Below are 20,946 nucleotides of genomic sequence, written 5' to 3' on the forward strand. Positions count from 1 at the left end.
ATTATATATATGAAAGTTTATGATTGAAATTATTAAGATTTTAAGACAAAAGTACTTTAGATGATCAGATTCAACAAGAAACCAAAAAAGACAAATCAAAACAGAAAACAGAAAACAAATTGTCTAAAGTTAAATAGATCTTTTATTAATTCAAGTCGAGTTCATTAATCAAACCCAAAGCATGATTTAGATTCTTAATCAGATCAGATCTTCTTCTATGATCATTCAAATCCAATGTTTCAAGTTCAATGACCGAATCATGAATCCAAGACCCAATCAACTTCAACCTATCTTTTTCCATCACTGGATTCCTAATCCGAACCGAAGGTGCTTCATCATGATCATGATGTTCAGGTTTAGGAGGAAAGAACCAATAAAGTGGATACCTTTTCCTACCCAAGTTTCCAAAGACTAAAGCCACAGCTAATTGTAATGCAACCATCACCAAGGTGATCGAAATAAACTCCCAACCGATTTTCACAAAGTTAGGTGAAATGGCACCTAAGAGAGCCGTAGCACCACCGGGTGGATGGACTGTACCTGTCATGACTTGAAAGACGGCGGTGAGTGACATCGATAGACAACCGGTTAACCAACTTAAGTCTCGGGACATCTCTCCTTGAATCAGATTAGGTGTGGTTTGTAAATTAAACTTGAAGATTCGAGTGATGATGGTAGACGTTAGACTTGCGATTAGATGGCCAAAGATTACGTTTCGAGGTGTTGCAGTTGGGGTTAAAGGTGTGACGAATAAGATTATAGCGGTGGCTCCGGCTGATCCTAAGCTTAATGGAATACTTTTTGGAAAAAAATCAAGTTGGTTTGATTAATTCGGTTGGAAAGGTTTTGGGCTTTGTGAATGGGTGGTTTTGAGAAAGATTGAAATTGATTTACTTTAGGTGTGATAGATCTGAATAAGAATATGTTAAACAAATCAAAAGGATCGAAAGAAATGAACAAAAGAAAACTAAACCCAAAAACCAAAATCGATGAAATCGAGAACCCCAAGAAAGTCCAAAAAGTCAGAACCCATCAAATGATGATGGAAATGCAAAACTGTAGGTTTAAAGTGTGTAGATATTTACCAGATAAAAGGTTTTCAAAATAAATCGGTAAGAACCTTAACCAAGTGAATAACCAAATCGGTTTTAAATTCGAATTCGATTCACGATATCCCATAAATCTAGAAATGTGAAATGGTAAATTAGGTCTGATATCTATCGAACTGATTTGATTATAATATCTGCTGAAGTTTGATTTCAGGGTGGGTTTCGATGGTCTTGATTGGTCTTCTAAGATTAATGGTCCTTGGTTTGGATGTGAAGGTTGAGGTGGGTTTGATTGCATTTTTTCGTGCATGGGATTGTATGTTGAATGATTTGATGCTCAAACTCGTTAAATCAGCTATGGAAATCGAAAAACGCGTTGATGATCGGTTTGCAAGGTGAGCGAATGAGCGAAATCGAGCGAACAAGAGTCTCACACTTTTCGCGATCGTGTCTTTGAATGGAGCTCTGATATTGGAGAAAGATATCGAAATCGAAATGGAAATCAAGGCGAAAGGGCTGTTTATCTAGAACGAAGTTATAGTTTGATGGACAGTCAAAAGTTAGGATAGAATCAGATTGGATGTGGATTCCCGAGGAGAATTCAGTTCAGAGATCCATCGAATGGGTCCAACTCGATTCAAACATCCCCTACACTGGAGTAGCAGCTCGATTGAGGACTCGCGTCGTGAAGATCAAAAAGAGGATCAGGAACTATTTTCATTAAGCAAACCATCATCAATCATCAAAAAAAAGTATTCAGATGAAAAGGTACAAAATACGGATTGAGCTGAGTTACTCTAACTCTTCTTGGCTTGGAATATATAAAGTCAAACAATACAAACACCAAGACCTCAATCATCTGTGAGAAATCAGTCAAAATGGGATCAAGAATACCCAACTCTTCAAGCGCAAGTTCAACTTCCAATACATTTCATTCTCAATCACCATCTTTAAGATATAGAAGCAATCAAAACACTCCTAATTTAAATTCGAATCAATCTCAAAATAATGGAATGGGAATTGGAGCATTGAGTCCATCATTATTTGATATCACACCTACTTTTCAAAACCATTCATTATCATCAACAAAAGCTTCAATCCCAACTATCAATCATGCACAAGAAGCCAATGAGAATTTAAAAGAATTTAATAGAACTGATTCTATTCAATCAAATGATGAGAATGGATATTTAAGAAAAGCATTGGAATCTATTCAATTCCTTTTAAAACGAAATTTAAACAAATCATCATCATCAACAAGTAATACTCAGAAATCAGAATCAAATCAATCTTCTTTACCTTTACCATTACCTTTACCTGGTTCATTACCTCCCAAGACTATTGCACCATCTCTTGAAAATCTAGGTTCGATTGATAGTGTCTTATCTAGTATTACTTATAATCCTAATCCTACGACTCCTAATCCTAATGGTAATCATCAGAATGTGAATCAAGGACTGGGTTTACTCAAACCTCCTACTGCTACTCTTGCTTCAAATCATCCTTCTACTATTATGATTGTTCATGATCCTAGTAATCATGCTCATCATCAGTTTCCTTCACAATTGATCTCACCTCCTTTGATGTCAAATGATCATAGTTTAGGTAAAGAAAGTTTGTAAGTTGATATCCTCTTTTATCATTCTCTTGTTTTGAAGGCTCAGTTGTTACGGATCAGATTTTGATTTTGATTTTGATTTTGGTTTTTTTGGATACATGTACCAGGTTTTCAAGAATTCGACAATTTCGTGAAACTACTTTTAATTCAACTCAAAGTCATCATGAATCTAATGATCCCAATCTCACGAATTATCCTACACCTAATCATTCCAATCGAAACCGAAATTCGAAATCTAGAATCAGTTTAAATTCTTCTACAAATGTTCAATTCGATTCAAGACATAATTCGATTTACACTCAAGCTTTATCAACTCAATCCAAATCATCATCAACAACTGATCTAAACAATACGAAAGAAACTTCATCATCTATCGATCATCATCAAGTTTCTTTATCTTTGTTTACTTCTTTAAGATATGCGAATAAGTTTCCAGACTTTAGATCTAAATCTATCAAAAGTAATTCAACTAGTTTACCTTCTTATGATCATCATCTTAATAATAGTAAAGGGGTGATTAATACACCGGTTTTGAATTTAACCGAAAAAGGTCAGACTGATGAGATGATCCAAAGCCAAGACCATGAAAAAATTACAAAGTTTAAGATCGCTTTGGTTTTGAGTGTCAGTTCGGTCATGGTTTATGCTTTGATTGGATTGATTTATTCACTTTTGTTTTGGTTTAGAGGTATGAGAATTGGTTTTTAATTTGTCTATTTATATACAATCAGATCTTAACTTAGATTTTTTGTTAGATTTTGGTGATTTCTGACGTGCATTTTTTTTTGTTTTTTTGTATAGCTTTGGAAAATTCAGATGTGGTACAAGTAGCTGATCCAGATGTATTAAGATGTAAGTCAACTTTCCACTCTCTTTACAAAAAAAACACGTTGAAATCTTACAATCAAAAACCCCTTCATAAATTGATCATCTTCTCCCCCAAAAAAGGGCTCACAGCAGCCAGTTCAGTATGTCTTCTAACCGGTCTAACCGGTCTAACCGGAACGATCCTACACTCTCGCAAGATCTTAACGATTTATAATTTAATGCTTTGGCCAAGTTTAGCTTGTGTGTTGGTGATTGGTTATCTGGCGTACAAACGGGTTTCATTGAATTTAGATTTGAAATTGAATCAAGCTTGGAGTGAGATTTATGATCCGTTAGATAGGTTGAGGATCCAGAATGCCTTGAAGTGTTGTGGGTATTATAATCCGTTACGTAAGTGAACTTCTTGTACTTAGAAAAACATCACTCTTTTTTGTGGGTTTCGAAAAGCATTATGCTTGGTGTTAACTTTGGGCGTTTTTCGTTTTAGATGAAGCTACTTTTTCTTCTCAATGTTATCCTAGAGTTAGATTAGTAGGTTGCAAAGGAAAATTATTTAAGTATGAAACTAATAGTTTAGATTCGTTTACTCGAGTGGCTTTTTGGATTGCAAGTTTACATATGTTGAATATTGTGATTGGATTGTTGTGTTCGAATCATGTGGATCGGTACGTTTTTGTCTTTTTTCCTTTTTTCTTTTTGAGAGGGTTGAAGCCAGAGAAGTGGAAATAAATTTGTTTTTTTGAAATTGGGATGGGTTTTTTTTGGTGGGTTTATAGTCAGTTTGGTAAAAATCTTATACCTCCTCAGTACAGATTGAAGTAAGCCTTTTTTCCCTCATATGTTTTGAATTATTTTGTTTCTTAACGGATTCTCTTACATTTTTTTTGGTTTTTTTTAGATTATTGGATGTCAATAGTCATTCAATTCAATTCTTAAACCAATTTCCAATTAAAAATCAAGAAACAAATCCAAAATTGAATGTAAAGAAAGAAGAAGATTTAACCATCAAATTTGGTTTACTCCATCAAAGGAATTTTAGAAATTCAAAACTGTTGATGAGAAATTCTATGGATGGATTAGGTTTAGAACAGTCTTTAAAATGATCATTAAACTTGAAAAAAACAATAAAAAAATCTTAGTGTTTGGTGGTTTCTTGGTTGTTCACGCAAAAAAGGCTTATGGATTTGGTTTTGGTGTTTTTTGGGGGGTAGGGTTCTTGTTTTTGGAATTTGTTTTTTTTTTGAATGGGGTGCTTTGAAAAATCTGGAAAAGTCTTTCTTTTTAGTTTGGTTTTCATTTCTGGAATTTATAAAGTAATGAGTTTTGTTTTCAAAAATAGTAATAATGATAATAATCAATGGGAATCATGTAATAGGTTTTGTTTTTGTAGTATTTTGTAAGAAAAAGGAAATGATTGGATTGGAATTGGAATTCATTTACATAAAGTATAATGAGTGTGCTGTTTGAAAAAAAACAAAGCAGTTTTAAATAAATTGGATGCATGGATGGATGATGAATGGTTTTTGAATGAACAAGGAACTTTGCTTGACAAAGCCCTCTCTGCATGGCTGTGTCTGGACTCTGCTCCCTTGCAGAGGGGCATAGACTATATACTTGTGAACTTCTGGCGTGAACACTCCAAGATTTAAGTGTTGCTATGTAGTTCTTTGCATTTTGGCACTTCCCTCACAAACAAACCTCACTTGATACCACAGGGACAATGTTCAGAATGATCTTCTACACATCCTTGAAGCCTCATATTATAGACACTCCAAGTAGCAAAGACAAGCAATTGGTCTGAAGATGATTACAAGCCCACTTGCAATTTGGCCTTTTGAGATCCTAAATTCATGTACAAGTGCTTTGGGAAAGGATACAACGCATTTACTCCACCAGCCCCAACAAATGTGTTGTATCTTTTCCGGAAGCACTTGTACAATAAGAATACACCTGTACACCCCTTTACAGGTGGGTCATTATAAGGTGTGAACATTTACTTCAAGAAGTGCATGATAGATCAGGATTTCTTGACTAAAAAAGGTCAAAACACATGTAGAAAATGTTTCTGAATAAGTCAGTCTGTCTACAGGGTAGGGAGGATTTCATCAGTGAGGGGAGCAAGAAATATCAAAAAACTACATAAGGAGACTTAATCTCTGGAGTGTCACACCAGAAATCAACAATTAGTCATAAGCCCCTCTGTGAGGGTGTGGCCGCTGCTGTGCAGAGAGGGGTTTGTGATCACAAACCCCATATCCTCAGCTTCATGAAGCTGAGGATATGACCATAAATATCAAGCTTGGTATTGATTAATCACATTCATCTATGAATAATCAACTGCATGTGGGTGGTGATTAAGAAAGTAGAAGTTGATGTGAATTTGACGGAATTGAGTTATTGTACCATAATAATTGCATAAAATCAACCGTCTTCTGTTTGTCATATGTCATGTTACACCTAAGGCTGTGACTCATGTGGCAGGCATGTTCTTTTTAAAAAGACACATCCAATAGCGGGGTTCAAGTCAAAAATTCCAAGTAGGAATTTTACAGCATCCGAGAGAGTTTTTTAGGAAAAATTTTACCTAAAACCGACTTGGGCGTCGTAAGAATGGTTTAAAAATAGGTCACCACATCTTATAACAAGAAGAAGAAAAGCTTTGAGACAAAGGTACAAGTGCTGGAAAAAAGTGCATTTTATCTGTTTTTATGGACTCAACAAGAGAGAAGGACAAAAAAAACAACCATTAGGGAAGAAAAAAACTACTCGTACGCCTTTTCTTGAAACAAAAAAAGACGGTATTTTTTTCTCAATCCTAAAAACAAACCACTCGTCTTAAAATTATAGGCATTAAGGGGGCTCAAGTCAAAATATTTGCGCCCTTTTCTTAAAAAATTGGGGAAAGTTTTTTACAGTACCTTGCTGTAAAAACTTTTCCCAACTTGTAAAAAAGGACTGTAAAAATTTCTTTTGGATCTCCTTCTGAGCAGTCAATTTACGCAAATTTGCGTAAATTTGCTGCTCAAAAAAATTTGGGATGTTGTAAAACTTTTCCCAATTTCATAAACTTTTGCGTAAATTTTATGCAATTGGGAAAAGTTTTTTACAATAAAAGTAGTAAAATATTTTGACTTGAGCCTCCCTATTGTCATATAATTTTAGACATTGCAAGTAGCTATAAAGCTACTTGCAAGTCATAAAACATGAGTTATAATTTACAACCTTTGAGCAATGTCTAAAAGTCATTTTAGGTCCAAATTATTTTGACTTGAACCCCGCTATTATATAAGCAAAAAATTGAAAATTATGTGGTAAAATTGTGTTTTTAGTCAAAGACAATTTTTTTAATGATGTAGATGGTCAGCAGGGGTCAGAAGGTTGTTTTAAATCATTTTATCATTATCATTCCATTCATATATGAATTACATGGTTTGATAAGAGCATTTAGCAGATAAGATAACATTGAAAAATCATAAAAATAGTACATTAGTAAGAATTGATCAAAGAGTTATTATTAAGAATGGAATTGATGAGCAAGGATATTAATTAGCTCATATTCAAAAGAATCAAATCTGTTATGAGAGGAATGAAAGAAGAAAAAGTCAAAACTATAGGTATAAAGTGTTGGAAAATGGTTTGTAGGGTGTTGATAATTGATTTGAGGGTTCAAGAAGGTTATGATGTAAAATTGAATGATAATATTAGTCAGCAAGCACTTTAATGATGAGGGTTGATAAGAGAGAAGTGAAATTATCCAAGAAAGAGGGAAAATTGAGGATGGTAAACAAGGGTACTGCAGGCTTTATTCATGTTTAATGATGTCATTGAGGGATTTATTGGTTGCCAATACTTTTATAATGGTTTTTGAGTTATTCTTATGAATGGATTGATCTACAATGATCTTATGATGAAGCGGAAATCGATATCAGAAGTGAAAAGAGGTGATGATGGGTAAAATGGTCAAAAACGGTTTTCAGATAATTTCATATGTCAAAACTTGTCAGATCATAATGGGGAATAGCCCAATCAACGTGATATGTGTTATTTCATAATATACAACCTGAAAAAGTATATCATCAGAGGTTTTGAGAAAAAGCTATAAGGAAACAAAGGAAATGGTGTGAATTTTGACTTATGTGCTTACATACACACATGTAGCAACATTTACATGACAAAAAGCTTATTTTATCAATCTCTACAGCTCAATAAAATAATCATTACACATCAGAAGTAGGTCATATTGGGGTGAATATTGATCAGCATCAAGTGAGCTATACAATGAGCTACAGTAATCCAAAATTGGACAAATTTACAGAAAATTTGTACTTCTAAAAATGGTTTTCAGCTATGAGTATTAGGGAAAAATCACCATTATTCTTCATGAGAAGATTTTTCCATCCTCTATAAAATCCAATTGATCAATTCCACAGCTTAAACCATGTCATTCATTAGTAATAACTACATCATATGATTACATCAGAGGGGTTTTTGAGGTTTTTGAGGGATTTTGTCAAGTTTTTGTTGGTTTTTGAAGGTTGTTTACCATTGTTGAAAGTTTGAAAGGATGATATATACTATGGATGGTTGGTTTGCAGGCTTTTTCCCCCTTTTTTACATCTTATAATTATGTTAGAATGTTTTTAATCATGATCAAATTAGTTTATCAGTACTAAGCTCACTAAATAGCGCCTTTGTATCAAAGGAGAAATGTTGTTATGTGTGATAAGACTATATAGTCTTCATTGAAATAACAATCCAATCAATTGTTGCTTGTCTTTGGTTAATAAAATTGTGGTTTTGCCATGATCAATTGGAATAACACTATAGTATAGCAGTGTTGAGTTCTTCTCTTGTATCAAAATCACGGGAATGATACTTGAACTAAGTATTGCTAAATATTCCTCTGGTGCCTTATCCTAAAGAAGTCGGCAAATTCTCAAGTTGATTCTTCCAAAGAGGCAGTCTTCATTCAACTTCTATTAGTTAGCTATACTAGTAGATTGTCCCTCTTTAAGCTCTGTAAAGCTCTTGTTAAGCTTTAGAGTCCGTTTGGTTGCCTCCGACCTTGCAGGTTGACCCAGCCAAAATCTCAGGTGTATGCTTTGAGGCAGTTTGAAGTGTACACTTGAAGTTCTGCTGTTTGGTACAGAAGCCGCAGTCAACCTTTGAGGCGTCTACCTCGAGGTCAGCCAGCCAAATTTGTTGACCTGCCAGGTTTGACGTTTTGGTCAAATCTTGCAGGTTGACCTGGCTAGTCCCATAGACCTGAAACCAGGAGCGCGACATCGGATCTTGCAAAGGGAGAAAACCCATAAGTTTCAAGGTCAAGTACACTTCAAGTCGAGTTTGCCAAATGCACCAAACCCTGGTACACGCCTTGTGGCAGACATGGTCTACCTGCGGATCCGCAGGCAGACACCTCGCAAGTCTACGCCAGCAAGGTCAAAGGCAGCCAAACGGGGCCTTAACTTCTACACTGGGCGCGCTCACTTTTTGGCTGAGTACACGGATTAAGGGCAAAAGAGGCGCACTTTTTTTGTAAAAAAGAAGCAGCAAAAATAAAAACAATTTTACACGGGTCTTCTGCACTCCATTAATCACCATTGCTTTCTTGATCTGTGTCTTCTGTATGTAACTGAACAATACCAGCAGCTGTCTGGGTACATAGTGAAATTATCAAAATTGAAAAGAGTCCAGAGTTCAACTTGTTGTCATAGGTGATTTTGGCCACATCTTCATTGTCCACCTTTTGCGCAGAGTCCTTGGCTTGAACTTGTATTTCAATCTGTGTGACCATCTTCAGGTTTGTCATCAACATTTTTTTGAGACATTCTTTTTGTGGATCCCATCTTGGTGAACACACTTTCCACACCTGCAGCATGTGGAACCAGTTCAAGAGCTTTGATTGCTAAAAAGTGCCCGCATATAAAACCTGAGACCACCTGCTTTTAGAATCCGGTGGTTACCAAAAATGTTTGACTGAACTGGGGTTCAGAAGTGATAATTTGTACAAGTTTTGAGTGTCTAGAAGGTGATTGAAAGAAATCAAACGGACACCGGGTGATCTTGAAAATTATCAAGAACCCTTCAAGACCTCCAGCTCTGGCTCCCGCTACCCACATCTCACAACTAGGATAGCAATTTGTTGTCTTTCTTCTTGTTTTCTAACCAAGTTCTATACCATAATTATAAAGCTCTGGTGGGTAGGGCTGGTGTTAAGATAAGTAATCTTGAGTACACAAGTACAAAAAAGGCTTTTACTTGGCTAGATTAAAACTTGATGAGGCTAGAAATTCCCCTTTGTCTGCCAGTCTCTTCATTTGTCGAGCCTTCTTACCCAATTTGGAAATGTGATTGGTCTTTGAAGACCTTAATCTGCCTGTTGCTGATCCAAGGGTTATATAGAGTCACAAAAATTATTGGTCAATATATGATTGATTATCACTTGTTTCTTTTTCCTCTATTGCTTCAGCACCACAAACTTTTTGGCAACCTTTTTATTGCATACATGTCTTGCTTGTAGCTGTTGAAGCAAAGAAAGTTGGGAATAGCAACTTTAGTATTTATATCTTGCCAGCACAGACCGGGAGAGTTCTCCTAGGCAAAAGCGGTCCAGGGCAGCAAAGAATATATGCCCATTCTGCCATCCTACATTCACTGGCTAACCAGATCACCCTAACTTCTTTGGAAATCATATATGACTATTCTCGCTGGTGTCAAGAAGCGTAAACTTTTGGACCAGCAAATTTTTCTCTAGAAAATTGATGCCAAGCCACAAAACTCACCCAATCTGGGATTTGAGGGTACTATTGGAATCTTGGCATTGGTGGTAATCCAGATATCTTGTCAAAAACCAAATATTTCAACTTTTTTACTTGGTTTCCACAGCACAAGAAATTCATCTCTTGAAGTGAGATTCCTGCGAAATACCCGGTGCAACATCTTACGCTTCTCAGCACTAGAAACCATAGAGGATCAAACATTTCACGACATCAAAATTATGATTCAGTTAGACAAAACAAGTGTGGTTAGACCCGCTTGATCATGATCTGGATGATATCAAAACGATCCTTCAAGTATTATTTGAACAATGTTATGTCGATGCTAACTTTTGTGATGAAGTTAAGCTAATCAGATATATGATACCACCGAGAGCGAGCAAAAATCGCTTGAAGATTAATTGGTCTGATCGAAAAGGCAGAGTGATAATTTGCCCTGAAGCTGAGAGAGAAGCCGAAAGGACTTTTCAATTTTGAGTTGAAAGATAAAGAACAACGAGATGAGCTTGACGCCACCCTAAGATACAATCCAATGAAAGTTTATAACAACTTCGCTGTTGAAATAGTGATGATTATCTTAGTCTTTTAAAAATGGTCTCACGACAAAGATAGGCAACCAATACTGATTTCCGGAGAAATCCAAGTTCTGGTGGCCGCGGGTCGCTTTTGCCCCAAAAATCTGGTTAACATTCATGACGATTGTGCATAAATCTTATTAAATTGAAATTATATATTTTAATCAAACTAAACCAAACATTTCTTCTTTCTCATAAACTGTTTTCACATGGGTGTAAAACATTAATATAACAACAATTGAGTCAAACTTGTTCACCAGTGACAAGTTGAGTCTCCTAAACAAACAAGAAGTGAATTTTCTTCCAATCTCTAAATTTAATTTTGAAGTTTTATGCAACTTTTAACCTTCAGCATTAGGTATTATGGGTATTCTTGGATTGATTTGTGAAATTTCTCCTGATTTACGATTGGTTGGAATTTTTGGATCAAACTCGAAATGTGGGTTTCTACGTGAGCGATTCTAAGAGTGAAAAAGTACGATCAAGTCAAAAACTTTGGTTTTTCGTTATTTTAGATCACATACACTCACCTGGATTCTCATTATTAAGATAGGTAGTACTCCTAGTAAACCAAGGGCCAATACTGCCCAAGAAGAAATGAAGATCGCATGATAGGAAGCTTTATTTGCATCAATGCGAAACACAACTGCTGCTCCAGCGGATTGAATTCCTAGTCACACGAAAATGGACCCAAAGAAACTCCCGTCAGCCAGTCTTCGGAGAAATGGTAAAAGGTAAACAAAATAAGCAGATAATAACCTTTGTAGAATCCCACAAATGAAGATAAATCTCTAGGATCATTGCTCAAGGCTCCTATCAACCAATAGGCGAAAGTTTGCCAAACAGCATCGCTGATCCCTAAGTATCAAGAAAGATTCAGAGACAAGATATACTCAAACTGAAAAAGAAAAGTTTTGAATCTCAGATAAAAAGAACTGACCATAGGAGATATAAAGCCAAGCTCTCCCCACATAATCTGGATCTGACCAATCCATCTTGACTGATACAGTTCCACGCTCATAAGTCCTTTGGACTACCCATCCACCGCCCCAAGTCCCAAATATGATCGCCGTCAAGATGCCCCAACCTAAGAATGCGCGACTCCGACGTGAAGAGATTGGATTTCTTGCCGATGAAGATGAATAATCCAGTAAAAGTCCGAACAATCCTGATCCAAATAGCTGTGAAAGCCAATAAAGCAGCGCATTGAGTGATCGAGTGCGAAGATTGAAGAGGGCAAGATTGTAATCGTTGAATTGATAAGTGTAAAACCTGAAATTCACACCGTCAGCTATGTATGGGGGAAGATAGAATAATAAAACGTGAATCGAATCTTCATTCACCAATTACTTGCCCAAAAGAATGGGAAAAGAAGCAACACTGTAGGATCCTTAGTCAACGTCTTGATCATTGCTCGAATTTCGTCTTTCCATCCTGGATTTTGGTCTAATGTTACCCAACTCCCATCAGCTCGCTGGACCGTTGAAGGCAAAGCGAGCGTCATAGTAAGTGCCGAACCAAATAATGTGATGGCGAGGAAAGCAATGTAAACTGAATTTGACACGGGACTATCCTAATTAAGTAAAAATACCACATGCGCATCAGGTTCGGTAGTTCAAAGATTTTTTGATGAAAAGATATTTTCACAGTTTGGCTGTCGTGAAATCGACCAAGTGCAACGGCTTCGCCTAGTACAGCCCCTGGAGTACGTATATTTTCAAAACAGCAGATAGAATAGATATCCTTATCAAATTTATGCAGTGATTTTTCGCATATAAAAGACAATGATCAAATTTCAGAGCGGGGAAGCACAAACCGAGACTGAAGATGATCCAAAACATCGCAATGTATCGACCTTTGGTAGCTTCGGTCGAATAAGCTAGCATCAATGAACCCTGCGCTGTCCATAGCAAGCCCGCGCACACTCCCAGAATAGCGCCTGCTGCAATAACGAAACCGCTAGTTGTTTTTGAACATTTCCCTCATCAGTGTTTGCACTCAAGTTCAAATATTGAGAAGAGCTCACCTATTTTGATTTATGTTGTAAGATAGGTACGAGCCTATAAATAATGTATAACCCAATGACCTGCAATACACAAATTCAATCATTTCAGCCGGAAATTGAAGTGGCGTAATAATTCTTTAAAAGTTATGACGAAAAGAGTCGAAAATTCACCCAATCGATAAGGATAACCTGGGGCCAAGTTTATTAACGATCGTACCTGACAAAAAGGCAGTAGTGGCAAAGGTAGAATATAGGGCTACATTGGCTATTGAGACGCGCGAGTTGAAAATGTCGGATTTCGTACATCAGCAATAGTTTAACACAATTCAAAATCAAGGCTTTTGCATTTAGGAGTGGCCTAGAAACGTTTACGTACCGTTATCGGCCGTGGTCGCGTCGATCTGACCTCCACCTCCGAGGCCGCTCAATGCATTGAACATACCTGTAAGGTATAATTAGATAGACCAACATGAGCAAGCAAATCGGGGAAAAGAAGTCAGAATACGTCATGTCATATTGAGCATCATAATCTCAAACTACCTCACCTGGGCAACAAAAACAGACCATGGATACAATAACGATCTGGATCAAAGGGTGTCGATATCCCATGTCGGGCGGCGACGCTTCGAGTAGCATTGAAACACGACGGAATTCATTGGAAGGCTCGCGAACCGATTGGCTGCGTGCTTTATCTTGCGAGTCGGTCATGATGTTGAAAGTAACGAAGTATCGGTCGAGCAATTCTGAGTTCGATCAGATATTTGTATAGTTGATCAAAATTGATGATCGAGCGTGATCGACGGAGTATACAACAGTTGTCTGAATAACTTCCAAGTGACAAATCGATTTGGTCCAAGAGTCCTTGAAAATGATCAAGATGAAAAAGCACAAGATTCAAAAAATAACTACAGATTAAAATACTTGGATATAGTGAAGCTTAATCGCGCAAAGCCGCCACAGGAAACGAGCTACCAAACTGAGCTGGGAGGGCACAAACGAAGACTTAGGTTCCGAAACGAAAATAGGTCAATTTTGATAGCCACAATGGATCTGAAAAAAATAATCCAGCTGGTAGACGTACAGGTCAAGGGATAAGTGGGGATATCAGCAGATGCCCCTGTTGTGTTAAGTTGAAGGCTAAACATCAAGGAGTTTGAGTGGTGATGAAGATAGGATCGTCCAAATCGTGTAAACTGCTTACAACGGGGGCCATCACATCATTATTATTTCTAATTTACTGGCTAACTGCTCAAAGGAAAAGGAAAGTTGGTAAATCCAAAACCCAAACAGATTGAAAGTGTACATACAACATGGGTGAACATGCAGCTCTTCGTCTTCAGCTGAGGCGAACTTCAAGCGAATCTAACCATAAAACAATTTACGACGGTTGAACTCAAGAACTTGCTGATGTCCGCTACTCGCCCGAGAGCGGAGAATTTTCACCATCATCACCTGTACATACATACCACCACCCTTTCAGTATCACTTCCTATTACATCATACATACCTCTCAACCGCTCAAAGTAGAGATGACTTGGTGAAGAAAGATAAGAAGAGCCTCCAAGGGGCCAAATATTATCAATCGGCCTTCACCTCTTATGGCGGCTCGTTCATAGTCACCGTCAGGAATTCGAGTCGCATGCATCGACGCATTCGCGCTCGATATTTTACAATTCCGTTGTATGTACTGGCAAACGCTTTTCAGGAAACGTGTGGCTATGTGTTGGATCGTTCTAGCTGAAGCTCTCCTGGAGGAGGTATCAACTAAGCACCCTGAGACGAGATCGTGGCAGCAAATATGTATCGGCCTGCTTACTATAGTGAAATATGGGCAGAAGCCGATTCCAATCAAAATTTGTATGGAAACGCTCCAAAGAGATTGCTTTCAGTACGCTACTGGGGTCACCACGTATGCTAGTCCCATCCACACATGAGCGCTGCGATATTATACAAATCAAAAATCTGTACATCAATCACGTTTTTCGCGGGATTTCGATACTTCGGTGAAAGAAGGTTTGAAAGCCTAACATGCTGGGTTTTCTTGAAAAGCCGCCCCCAAGCAGTACTAAGCCTCCAACACATGACGGCCATGCGATATAAAGTGTCCTATGAGAGCACGCATTTTAGAACATTCAAACGTAAAAAAGGAATGAAGGGGAACCGACCATGATCACGTTTCAGCCTCAAAGATACTGGAGTGCCTGTGAGTAAGACGATTGGCTATCAGATCATTTACATAGCGCCCCATATGCTCTGCAACAGATACTGCAATGACTGGCGTCTTGTCTTAATCGAACTTTTCAAGCCAGTGATCATCGTGGAAGATAGTCATGATCAACGTATAATGAAGGACGACTCACGCCAACGGCCGTCCATGTGACGGATGAGAAAAGCTTTGCGGCAAGATTAGTACATTATGAGTACATCAGGTGATGTTCAACTCTTTGGACTTCAGAGATATCGACAGAGAAAGGACGAAAAACTTATGTGTCATTAGCTCAGACCATTTGTTCACGATTGAACAATTTTGTTATCAGAAATGACGCGACCAGTTCCAATCTGAGCATTTACGATCAGTTCATCTGATAATCTTCAAGTCGTTGTATTAGTAATCGGGAGATGTTGACCTACAGAGCACGAAAAACTTAGAGTCATTTGAAGCCATCCGGTGACAATGAAACGAAATTGCTATCAGTGTTATTCCTAATTTCGTCATTTCCCTTTGTTCTCATTGTACGCGCTTTCGATACGCTCGACGCGCTTTTCTCTGCTTTTAACTACTTTTCATTTCTATTGTTTTCACAATGTTTTCCTTATCGAAACGGATCTCACCCAGATCCGTCCCGATCACTTGCTTGACATTACTTGTAGACCGAATCCTTCAGTACCGGATTCGGCCACCTCCACTTTTTACACCTACTTGTATCTCGACAAATCCTTGTCGACTCTCGTTGTACCACTATTTCCTTATTCGTACTTTGTAGAGAGATGGTGGACTATATAAAGCCCACCTCTCTCCCCCTTGGAATGAATCCTCAAGTTACTTCTCCTACACTCTTACCGTACCAAGATTGTGATAGGAATCACAAATAATTATTTGTGTGTTATTTTTATTTTCTAACTTCTTATCAACACGCACCTTGATATCTAAGAGATATTGATCTATTCCTTTCTGCTTACTTCTGTAAACCTTTTCTATTTCGTAGATCCCCTATCGGAAAGTTAAAATCCAACAGAAGTACCCAAAAATCCCCAATAGATCCCTTCGTAAGTTTTTAGATTTCCTAGCTAGTTATCCAAATCCTTCTCGATTCCTCTTTAGATTAGTTAGAATCTCTGATAGACGTTCTCTATCCTACTGCACACAGAACCACCCCTTTATCAAACAGTTTTTCTAAAAAAACCCTTATAGACCCAGTTCTATCGATTTCTTGTTGAAGAAATTATAAAAATACCAGTACGTATTTTTGAGACTCTGATCAAGTCTTGTTTATTATCATAATAACCTTTCCATTATCCTTTTCAACGTATAGAAAATGATGGAAGATCCACATGGATATGTTCAAATCTCTGCTGAGGACCTTAGGCTCATCAAGGCCCAGCTTGAACAAAACAACTCGGATGCTCAAGCCCAAGCTCAAGCCATCGCCGAGCTCCGTAACCAAAACCAGCAAAACCATCAAGATCTGGCCAACGCTCAGAACCACATCCACCAGCTCGAGCAGAACCATCACACTCGCTCGACTCAACCTGCTCCCTTGAAGCCTGACGCGTTTCGCGCGGAACCGCGCAAATTCGGCGGTTTTGGCGATAACGCCGACTTATGGATTTCAGAATTGGAATCCAACTTCAGAACCCATCGTTACCCTGAGTCTGATTGGGGTGAGATGATTGGCAACTATCTCGACGAAGAAAGCCGGATGTTCTGGCATCAAGTACGAGACACGGCCAACGGCGGAACCTGTACCGACTACCAAGACTTCCGCCATCAGTTCCTTGCCAAGTATAGCTGTGGTATGCTCAAAGAAGAAGTCAGAGAGAAACTCAAACTCTGCTTCTACAAAGGCGACGTCAGCGAGTACATCCTTCGATTCCGAAAACTCATCTGCCAAATCCCCGAAGAAGACCTTCCTTTCTTCGAAAGATCCTACTTGTTCCTCGATAAACTCCCAGCCTCTCATAGACAAGATATCAATAAAACTGAATACAAGAAAGACAAGGACATGGAAGTTTTATACGCCGCCGCCCGCGAAAGCGAAAGAAACATGCGGATCAACCAACGCAAGATTCAACCCAATGAGCGAAAATTCATCTCAGATCGCAAGTCTAACTTTCAGAAGCCCTATATCAACTTTCAAAACCGCCGCTCGTCTGTTCCTTTTGGAAAACCACCTGTAAGCACTAGTTCTGCCGTACCAATGGAACTGGACATGGCCGACTTAAGCAAGGTTGAATGTTATAAGTGTCATGGGTTTGGACACATGTCTCGAAACTGCACAAAGAAAACCCCGAACCACAAGGATTCTCGAAGCAACAACTCTCGAGGAGATCGAAGAAAACCCAACCTCCTTCTAATGGAACTCGTCCAACCTATTCGCGAACCCGAGTTCGTAGCACCTTTTCAAGATCATGAATTACAGGAGTTCACATCTTTCACGACCCCGTTCCAAGATGCCAACGGTCAAGTTTTTCAAGCCTCTCGCGAATCTACTGAGAGCCTCGACGGACCTTGTGAAGATGGAAGAGAAGCCCTGGCTGAGTACCAACGCAATTACCTTGAAGCGTTGAAGGACATGAAGCAAGAAGATTTCCTCGACCTTCAGAAAGAACGCGATGCTGTCAGGGAACTATTCAGAAAGGTTTCTGGAGGCACTGTCAGATGCTGTGAAACTTGTTACGCTTACGGTTGCGAAGACAGTCCTCCCACCGTCTCCAAAGGTATCGAGTACTTCGACTTAGAACCTCACGAGTTACCTAACAGTCCCACGAAACGTACTCGAGAAGAAACCAGTCCAGAAGTCGAAGTCTTACCAGCCCATGATCCAAATGGAGTCAATGAATTATATTACATGAACCTAGAAAAGTTCATCAATGGCCGCCTTGACAAGAAGATTAAACTCGACCGCAGCTTAATCGATGGTTACAAGTACACCAGCACTCCTTTCAACTCTCCAGTCGAAGAAAAGGAACAATTCATTTCACCTGAAAAAGAACTAGAGAACGTTGAAACCTGGAACAAGATCCTTGCAACTACATTCAAAGCAAAGAAATTCGAAGATTTAACTATGTCGGGCTTCAACGAAGACATAGAGGACCCAATCATCTGGGCTGTGGATTCAATTGAGACCAACAAAATCATTATCGATCTTGAAGATAGTGAAGAAGAACTAGAAGAATTCGAAGAAGGGAAGATATGGGACCTGTTCCATATTGATGAAGAAAAACAAGAAGTTCCTGAGCTCAACATGATTGACTTGACTAAACCTGAAGAAAAAGAGATCATTGAACTCAACATGGTCGACTTAGCAGCTCATGAAACTAAGTACACCTCCTTACCCATTTACCCTTGTTATTTCAGGAACATGCCAGTGGATGCTATCCTGGATACTGGTGCCGCTGCGAATTACATCTCGGAGTCAAGACTCAACGCCATGAAAAAAATGAGTCCACACCGTATTAAAATCAAGACTGTGGAAGGTCGTGGTGTTAGATTAGCTAATGGCGCTCAAGAAATTGCTAATAAGGTCGCAGTCTTCCAGGTCGAAATGGACCACCACGAGAAGAATGGATCCTTCTTTTTCGAAGTCGAAGCCTTTGTATTGCCCTTGCCCAACATTTCCTTAATCTTGGGTCTCCCATGGTTCAAGGAGTACAATCCTCGCATCGACTTCAAGACAGGAGTATACATGGTGGACGCCAAAGTTGGTAATAAGACTTTCTCCTTTGGTCCACGATCTGACGAACCAAAGTTATTCAGAATTGAAGACGGATCTTTTGGTAACCAACTCCTCGAATCGGCAAAGAAGATCGCACCTTACTGCTTCAAAGATGAAATTGAAATCCACGAGAGGAAATATAAACATTACATTGACACAGGTGACGGTAAGCCTATCAAATCGCACGGCCGCCCACTTACTCCTCCTGAGCATGAACTGATTAATCAATTTGTTGAAGAAGGTCTTAAACAGGGTATCATTGAAAAAACGGATTCACCCTGGAGTTCTCCCCTGTTGTTGGTTAAAAAGCAGGACGGTAGCACTCGAGTGTGCGTGGATTATCGCGCTTTAAACAAGGTGACTAGGAAAAATGCATATCCCCTTCCACGCATTGACGATGCATATCTATTCCTCAAAGACGCTAAAGTATTCTCTACTATCGATTTGAAATCTGGTTTTTGGCAGGTTCAAATGGCGGACGAGGACAAAGACAAAACCGCTTTCACTTGCAGACAAGGGCACTTCCAATGGAAAGTGATGCCCTTTGGTTTATGTAATGCTCCAGCCACTTTTCAGGAAATGATGAATGATATCTTGAAGGATATTATTGACAAATTTGCACTTGTTTATTTAGATGACGTCGTAATCTACTCAAAATCAGAAGCCGAGCATGAAGGACACATCAAGATGTTATTCAAGATCCTGAATGAGCACAACTTGGTGGTGTCAGGTAAAAAATGCCAATGGGGTTTACCATCTCTTCTTTTCCTGGGCCACATCGTGGACGGAAATGGAATCCGCACCAACCCTGACAAAATTAAAAAAATTGTTGAGTGGCCCGTTCCTTCAAACATTTCGCATGTCAGAGGATTTCTCAATCTCTGTACTTACTACAAACGCTTTATCTTGAAGTTCTCAATGATTGCTTCACCCCTCTATAAGCTAACTGAAGGCTCGCCTAAACCCGGCTCGCCTATCAAGTGGGGGAAGGAAGAACAAGAATCATTCGAGAAACTCAAGATCTCACTCTCAGAAACGGCCACACTACAACACCCGACCCCATTCAAACCTTTTGTTCTAGACACAGATGCCTCTGGAACTAATATTGGAGCGGTATTGCAACAGGATACCGCCGTCGATGTACCAAGAGATGTAAGTTTTGATTACATCGACTACCAGAAGAAGCTTAAAAATAGTAACCTCAGACCTATTGCTTTTGAATCACGGAAACTCTCAAAGACCGAACAGAACTATTCTGCGCAAGAGAGAGAGTTGTTGGCTATCATTCACGGACTCAAGCACTTTAGAGGTTTTGTAGAAGGTTCGCCAGTTTTAGTTAGGACTGACCATGAGTCCTTGAAATACTTCAAGACACAGAAGCATATTAACAGAAGACTTGCACGTTTCGTAGATGAACTCGAATTCTTCGACGCATACATCATCTATCGACCAGGTAAAGAACAACTCGCCGCGGATGCTTTGTCTAGAAAACCTAACACTGAATCTGATCCTGACCCTCCTGAAACAGCAAACGCCTTATTTAATATTGATCAAGAAAAGGATGCTTACACCGAATTAATTCAATACAAACTCAAACTCGAAGCAGGAGTTGACCGCACTCTCATTGGTGATGGAACCTTTGATCTAGGCAACGGCGTATTAATCAAATACGATGCAACGGATGAGAATGCCGGACCTTATACCGTGCCAACTAACAAAGCTGACGCGTTAGCTCTAGCCTTCAGCGTACATGAAGATCTAGGTCACAGGAATGAAAAGGACGTTATCGAAGCTGTCAAGAAACGCTATTGGTTTCCACAGCTTGCATCAACTGTTAAAGAAGCAATCTCACTATGTAGCGCATGTCAATTCGCCGCTAAGACAACTAAACAACATTATTTACCTACTCAATCAATCCTAAGAGGTGAGCCCTTCAGACGCTGGGGTATGGATTTTGTAGGACCATTACCGAAGACGGCTAACGGTAACCAATATCTCATCACTGCCATAGATTACGGTACCGGCTGGTCTTATGCCCATCCTCTCAAGACTACCTCAGCTGAAGCCGCCATTGACATGACGAAAAACATCATTTTAAATCACGGTGTTCCGAACGAAATTGTCACGGACAACGGATCGGAATTCCTTAGCAATAA

The 20,946-nt window shown here is 38.9% G+C and overlaps 3 protein-coding genes across 3 annotated transcripts; 1 reads left to right on the forward strand and 2 right to left on the reverse strand.

The window, feature by feature from the left end:
* MELLADRAFT_41373 (HPP family protein) lies at window positions 1-1,631 on the reverse strand (the record flags this gene model as incomplete). The annotated part of the gene is made up of 3 exons (XM_007404127.1): window positions 1-797; window positions 895-967; window positions 1,086-1,631. The coding sequence occupies 3 exons, from the start codon at window positions 1,357-1,359 to the stop codon at window positions 146-148; spliced, it is 999 nt and encodes a 332-aa protein (XP_007404189.1).
* Window positions 1,632-1,927: 296 nt separating this feature from the next.
* On the forward strand, window positions 1,928-4,598 carry MELLADRAFT_86685 (tetraspanin Tsp2; the record flags this gene model as incomplete). Its single annotated transcript, XM_007403425.1, has 7 exons — window positions 1,928-2,667; window positions 2,775-3,355; window positions 3,469-3,519; window positions 3,616-3,885; window positions 3,983-4,160; window positions 4,272-4,313; window positions 4,394-4,598. 7 exons carry the CDS (start codon window positions 1,928-1,930, stop codon window positions 4,596-4,598), a joined length of 2,067 nt encoding a protein of 688 aa, XP_007403487.1.
* Window positions 4,599-11,190: 6,592 nt separating this feature from the next.
* MELLADRAFT_86686 (major facilitator superfamily transporter) lies at window positions 11,191-13,562 on the reverse strand (the record flags this gene model as incomplete). Its single annotated transcript, XM_007404126.1, has 11 exons — window positions 11,191-11,310; window positions 11,380-11,519; window positions 11,609-11,707; window positions 11,790-12,121; window positions 12,193-12,422; window positions 12,497-12,549; window positions 12,666-12,808; window positions 12,876-12,935; window positions 13,026-13,119; window positions 13,231-13,296; window positions 13,400-13,562. 11 exons carry the CDS (start codon window positions 13,560-13,562, stop codon window positions 11,191-11,193), a joined length of 1,500 nt encoding a protein of 499 aa, XP_007404188.1.
* Window positions 13,563-20,946: the final 7,384 nt, after the last annotated feature.

Source organism: Melampsora larici-populina (assembly GCF_000204055.1).
Source record: "Melampsora larici-populina 98AG31 unplaced genomic scaffold MELLAscaffold_1, whole genome shotgun sequence".
Classification (NCBI taxonomy): Eukaryota; Fungi; Basidiomycota; class Pucciniomycetes; order Pucciniales; family Melampsoraceae; genus Melampsora; species Melampsora laricis-populina.